This window comes from Syngnathus floridae, chromosome 15, assembly GCF_059516105.1.
Source record: "Syngnathus floridae isolate MCC-2025c chromosome 15, RoL_Sflo_1.0, whole genome shotgun sequence".
Taxonomy (NCBI): Eukaryota; Metazoa; Chordata; class Actinopteri; order Syngnathiformes; family Syngnathidae; genus Syngnathus; species Syngnathus floridae.
In genome coordinates this window covers 3,451,810-3,458,376 of record NC_142427.1, presented here as the reverse complement: position 1 = coordinate 3,458,376, position 6,567 = coordinate 3,451,810, and the positions used below count along the sequence as shown (strand labels likewise).

The window sequence follows — 6,567 nt, the reverse complement described above, 5'->3', positions numbered from 1 at the left end:
CGGCTACTTTACGAACCAGCTAGGGGGGTAACCCTCTTAACATATATCCACTCTTTGTTGGAGTCAGGAGGAGGAGGAGGAGGAGGAGGAGGAGGAAGTGAAAGAAGTGAACGAGGGGAGTCATGTTTGTTCAATAGTTCCCCTTTCTCCCCTTTTGACGTCACCTGCCGCCGGTGGAGGCAGAGACCGTGGCGAGTTTGACGGGGGCGGGCGTCCGGTCGCCTGCCCGATTAGCCGCCTTGTTCGTGTCAGCACTTTGGAGTCATCACCATCCTCCTTCCCAAGAGCTTATCGTTTGGCCGCTGACATGAGTGACAGACTGGGAGACCTTAGCTCCAAGCAGGTTGAAGCACTGCGACAGGTAAGACGTCCTGCTATTATTATTTTTAATGATGATGAACACGCTGAAGCGGCAAGTAAGACATGAAATTAAATAAATTTTGTATTCTGTTCATTTTTTTAAATGAAAAAGTAAGCTGAAGCACTGAACCAGGAAATATACTAAATGATTATTTGTTATCGACCTAAATACTGATATCCATTTTGTAATATTTAAACCAAATTGGACCTAACTCACTGCACCAGGTAATACGATAAATGTTAATAGAATCGAAAATATACAGTAGTTAAAAAATGAATAATTTTCGTTTAAGTTTTTTTTATAGTATCGTTGTTTTACCTCAGCATTCATTACAACTACTATTTTGCAGGCGTTTGTAAAACATGGCCAAAAACGTGATGGGGGAAAAAAAAGTCTTGTGCAATCAGAAAATCCTGCAAATTGGTTTTGGCATCATATTGTAATAATAATAATAATAATAATATATAATGTGTATATATATATATATATATATATATATATATATATATATATATATATATATATATATATACACACACACGTGAGTCATTTGCAACACAATTTGTCGGTTAACAGTGCCATCGTGGATGTTTTGCAAGATTTTCAAAATGATCTTTTTGTTGCTTAACACCGGGACACTCAAGTGTGCAAAGTAATTAGTCACCCATGTAGTCACAAGCTTCGGCCAAGCACGAGTGAGAACTGGTTTTGGATTTGCTCCGGGGCCTCGCGTCGAGTAATGAAAGCTATCGAAATGTGATGACGTCGAATACGCTTTTCCTCATGTGTCCACTTGTCACGTTTTCTTCTCAGTTCCGGGAGAGGATTCAAGACGTTCTTGCTCAACTTCCTGCCCAGCATGACCACTTTCTGCTCCGCTGGCTTCGAGGTGAGCACTCCAGATGTCACACGGGTACAACGTTGTTTCAAATGCTCCCTAATATGTTTTCAAAAATCAAATGAACTTTGCCGGCTGGCCAAAGGAGCCGATGGAAGCTTGCGCACGAACCCGTTGCTCTTTCCTGAACACTGTCTTGAAATTCAGAACTTGCTATGAGTCCTAACGCTCACCTTGTTCAAAGTCTCTGAACTGGTTTCTCCTCGGGGCCCATTTCTATGTGACGTCACCTTAATAGAGCTCACAGAGAAGCAAACCTTTTGCATCGCTGCAGTTGAGTTGAATTTCTTATCCTGACTCGCTAGTCAGCAGCGCACGGAGGTTTACCCTGAGGACTCGCCGTGCTTCGGGCTAATCCGCTAGCTAATCGCATTAAAAGGCGCACTCCGCCAACAAAAGGGGCGAAGCAAATGTGAAATTTCCAAAACTGTAACTCTGTTGAATTCTCCTTATTCTTTCTCTTTCTATTCTGCACCATCATGGCAGCGTGTCATTCAATATCAGCCTCCATGTGAGCATGTGCCGCGGCGGAGGGCTCGTGCGCTTGCTTCCACGTTGGATCGAATTCATTCCGAGAAGTGATGAGTGCCGCGACTGTTTCAAATACATAATGTTCATTTCATACTTGTTGCGCGCTCGCCTGCGTTTCTTGTTTTCTGATTTGCGAAAGGTTTATTGCAGTTGAAGCGCCAAAGTCAAACACAACCCAATCAAGGATGCAGCTCTTACTTAAATACAAGATTTATATTTGTACATATTCATGTGATTTTTTTAAAAACACTCTTAACAATGATACTACGGATGTGAAAATCAAAAGTTAACCACTGATTAGCAACTTTTATAGTCTGGATTTTTCTTTCCTTTTGTTAGCCAGAAACTTCAACGTGCAGAAATCGGAGGCCATGTTGCGAAAGGTAACATGCACGCTCCTCTCCACACCGCCACTTTTATTTCCCTGTGTGTAGGTGTGATGTTATTGCGACAATGACACTAACAAGTTAAGATGACCAAATAACTCGGCTACTTTTTAGTGTTGTGCTAACAAGAGCGGCAAATGGACAGCAGAACATGCCGTTGTCGTGTTCTCATTTGCTCCGTTATCGTGTATGTGTGTGTGTGTGTGTTTTACTCGTGTGTCTGTGCACTGATAACGACTCCACCTACTGTTGACGAGGCGATTTTTCCTCATCTCTCAAATGCAATACTGACAGGCCGGCCACTTCATTAGGTATATCCTCATCCTACCGTTGTGCAGTACCACTTTTTTTACATCCGATACGAATGACTGCAGTCATGGTGATCTTTGGATCTCCCGTCCGATGAAGCGCTCTGTCGAATTGGTCTCGCGAGGCGCGGTGTACCTAATGCAGTGGCCCGTGGATGTCTTAACGGTTGCGTGCCTTGTCCTTCCAGCACATCGATTTCAGGAAGCGAATGGAGGTGGACAGCATCATCAGTGACTGGCGGCCTCCCGAGGTGACCAAACAGTAGCAGCGAGCGAGCACAACAATCGCAACGTCCCGACAAGCGTAACAACAACAAATGCGAGCAAAATAACTCCAGCAGCCCAAATCAGGCCCCGGATGGGAAAGGAAGCAAACTCGTCACCGGCGTTTCTTGCGCGCAGGTGATCGAAAAGTACCTGTCGGGCGGCATGTGCGGCTACGACCGCGACGGCAGCCCAGTGTGGTACGACGTGATTGGGCCCATGGACCCCAAAGGTCTGTTCCTGTCTGCCTCCAAGCAGGACTTCATCCGCTCCAAGATCCGTGACTGCGAGATGCTGCAGCGAGAGTGCCTGGCGCAGTCGCGAAAGGCGAGTGTGCTGTGGCAACGAGGCGTAAGGCTAACGGCTAACGGCGCGTGTGTTGCCATCCAGTTGGGCAAGACGGTGGAGTCCATCACAATGATCTATGACATGGAGGGCTTGGGACTCAAGCACCTATGGAAGCCTGCCATCCAAACCTACGGAGAGGTGAGGCTCCTCGTTTGGGAGCACGCTTGAACCGTCACACTCATACTCGCTCTCGCCGGTGCATGTTGTGCTCTCTTCAGATCCTACAGATGTTTGAGGACAACTATCCAGAGGGCCTCAAGAAGCTTTTTGTCATTAAGGGTAAATCGGGACAAGGAGGAGTCACTGCGCCGGCCTCCTTTCCCAACTGCTAATGCTCGCGGAACCAATTGCGCTCCCGTAGCTCCCAAACTCTTCCCGGTGGCCTACAACCTTGTCAAGCACTTCCTGAGCGAAATCACACGGCAGAAGATCTTCATCCTGGGCGGTGAGCCGCGCGCACACAGTCCGGGACGCCTCGCAACATGACGTCCTATGTGCTCCGTCGCAGACGACTGGCAGCAAGTGCTCCTGGGGCACATCGACGCCGAGCAGCTGCCCGTCGTTTACGGCGGCAAACTGACGGATCCCGACGGAGACCCTCGCTGTCGGACCCGGGTGAGTTTGGATCCATCTGCCTGCCGCCTTAGGCTTGGGCTCGGTCATTAGATGAGCGCCCTCGGCTTGTTTCGCGTAGATTAGGTGTGGCTGGCAAACGCTCCCCCCCCCCCCCCCCCCCAATCACTGCTGTTTTTTTTTTTTTTTTTTATTGGCTTGACCCAACCCAACAGTTTGCATCGTGAAACTCAGCGATCTTGATGTCAAACGCCCTCAACTGGTGACCCATAATAACCTCCACATCATCTATCTTGTATGAGAATAGAATAGAATCGAATGCCTTTATCGTCAGTGTACAACAGGTATACAACAAGTTCACAAACTGTCAAAGAACAGAACAAGTCTTCCCGACACGAGGAAATTGCACAAGGGCAAAACGAGCAATCTGCACCCGCTTCCTGGCGTAGATGCGTAACAGCTTGAGTTAGCGGTTTGAAGGGGCTTGGCGCTCTCAGCTTGCTCATACCTCGCAGCTCGCTCACAGCTTGCGTGTACCGAGATCGTCGACATCACCGCTCACGCTGCTGCTCTTTCACTGTCTCTGTAGATAATGAGTTGGGCCCACGACAAGTGAGGCACGGACGGCGGAAGGCTCGCACTTTTCTTTTTTTCTATTGTAACCTAGCCTGATGTGTTGTTACCGTGTGACACCAACCTCGATGAGTCATCACCTTTTGAGAATAGTCTTCATTCAATCTTATCCTTTTGCACAATTACAGCTGATTTGTTTTTGATCATTTGGTTGTTTTCATTTCAATTGCTGAACATGGACTACTCTTTTGTTGGACACAGTTATGGCTGCGCTAAATGAAGGGCCTCTCTCTCTCGGTCGTCCTCAGATGAGCTTCCATAGCTATACATTGCGCATTAATAATTATTAATTATTAATAATAATTATTCAATAATTATTATTAATTATTAATTAATAATTATGAATAATTATTATTATTAATTATTATTATTAGTCATTATATATAATGACTGTGGGCGCAGCTCCTCACAGCATCCCCAATGCTGAGTGTCAAGCAGGGAGGCATCAGGTTCCATTTTATAATCTTTTGGTATAACTCGGCCGGGGATCAAACCCACGACCTCCCAGTATCAGGGCGAACACTCATACCACAAGGCCCATGCTGTTAATAAATGCATTTGTCACAAGACAGGCAAGTGCACCCCTACACCATCAGTTCCTCCCCACCTCGGCAATACTTGCTGACTGTGTCTCGATTACAGATGATTAGTTTTTGGTCATTTGATTGGTTTTATTTCAATTGCTGAACACGGACTACTATTTCCATGGGAAGCGGCCCCCCTCAGTTCAATGTAATTCCTTGGCAACAAGATGCCGCCGCGGCAGTACTTGTTGACTGTCTCGAGATGAAGAAAAAATACACATCGTGTAGAATGTAAAGTGAAGACGTGTTTAAATTTGCACTGAATAATTTGCACTTTGTTACCCCCCCCCCCCCCTTTGGTAAAAGATTCTCTTGTTTTAGTGGCACACTTAATGTTAGGCAAACCAAGCCAGTAAATATGCATACAAATGGCGATTTCTTCATGTGAGTAAAACTTTCTCTTCATACTCCCTTCCCCCTTTCCCACCACCACCATAAAAGATACACTTGCCGATTTTGCAGATCTTTTTTCTCTCCTGCAGATCAACTACGTGGGTCCGGTCCCGCGCTCCTACTACGTGCGGGATCATGTGTCAGTGGAATACGATCAGTGTTTAACTGTCAGTCGTGGGTCCACGCGACAACTGGATTATGAGATTCTCTTTCCGGGATGCGTCCTCAGGTCGGACGTTTCTACCGCATCAGTCAATAATGACGTTTTGAAAATGTTCGCCCCCAAAATCAGCACTAATTTGGATTTATATACTTGATTGTTGTCCTGTTGGCGATACGGTGCATGTTTTATACTGGACAGACCCATTTGCATAAGTTTTTTACTGTACCGTTTTTCGTTGTACCAAAAAACATCTTTAAATTTGCTTTATGTTTTCACTTGTAACGCCAGGTGGCAGTTTTGCAGTGAGGGTGCCGACATTGGCTTCGGCGTCTTCCTGAAGGCCAGAACGTACGAGTGGAAAAAGGCGGCCGAGATGGAGACAGTGGTGCCGAGTCAGCGCTACAATGCTCACCTGGTGCCTGAAGACGGCTCGCTGACATGCGAGCACCCCGGCGTGTGTGAGTGCAGTCGACTTTCGTGGCATCATAAAAGTTAACCAAAGTCAATTGAAGTGATTTCACGATTCCAAATGCTGCCCCTGTTGTGTAATTGTGTGTGCAGACGTGCTGCGATTCGACAACACGTACAGCATCTTCCAAGCCAAGAGGATCAGCTTCACGGTCGAGGTTTTGCTGCCAGACCACTTGAAGACTCAACAGGCCGCTGCGACGTCCAATCAAAATAAAGACTCAACAGAAAGCACCCAATCGTAACCAAAAATATCACAACGGAAGAAAGGGGTATTGGACCAGCACACCCGAACAAACAATAATAACAGTATTATAATCAAATGTAACGAGAATACGGTTTTTGTTTGATTTGCAAATTTTCATTTTGGTTTGTTTGTTTTGCTACACATTTTACTGAGTCCAGGAGATTTGTTCAAAGTAGTAGTAGTATCCTAATTTTAAATAAGAAATTAAAACGGTGTCCAATTTTTTTGACAAAATGTTAACTGAACTTAGTGTCCGTATTTGATTACGTCATCAACGTTTACGAGGAACGCGCGATGGTTTCTTTTTCTTTTTTTTTTCAAACCACTAAGTTGTGTTGAACTGGTCGCTTTCGTAGCAACAAATAAACGGCTTTGCCTGGAACTTTTATTTTTCTAGCTATTTGCACTTT

At 45.7% G+C, this 6,567-nt stretch overlaps 1 protein-coding gene across 2 annotated transcripts; it reads left to right on the top strand.

The window, feature by feature from the left end:
- Positions 1-80: 80 nt before the first annotated feature.
- On the top strand, positions 81-6,539 carry LOC148385887 (SEC14-like protein 2). Of its 2 annotated transcripts, XM_088397846.1 has the most exons (12): positions 81-361; positions 1,175-1,250; positions 2,130-2,173; positions 2,673-2,735; positions 2,887-3,075; positions 3,139-3,234; positions 3,315-3,375; positions 3,458-3,541; positions 3,605-3,711; positions 5,369-5,508; positions 5,731-5,900; positions 6,004-6,539. In XM_088397846.1, exons 1-12 carry the CDS (start codon positions 308-310, stop codon positions 6,153-6,155), a joined length of 1,236 nt encoding a protein of 411 aa, XP_088253972.1. In that variant the 5' UTR covers positions 81-307; the 3' UTR covers positions 6,156-6,539. The 2 variants fall into 2 exon arrangements, with proteins under 2 accessions (XP_088253972.1, XP_088253971.1); XM_088397845.1 differs by lacking the exon at positions 2,130-2,173 and having other exon boundaries at positions 211-361.
- The last annotated feature ends 28 nt before the right edge of the window (positions 6,540-6,567 follow it).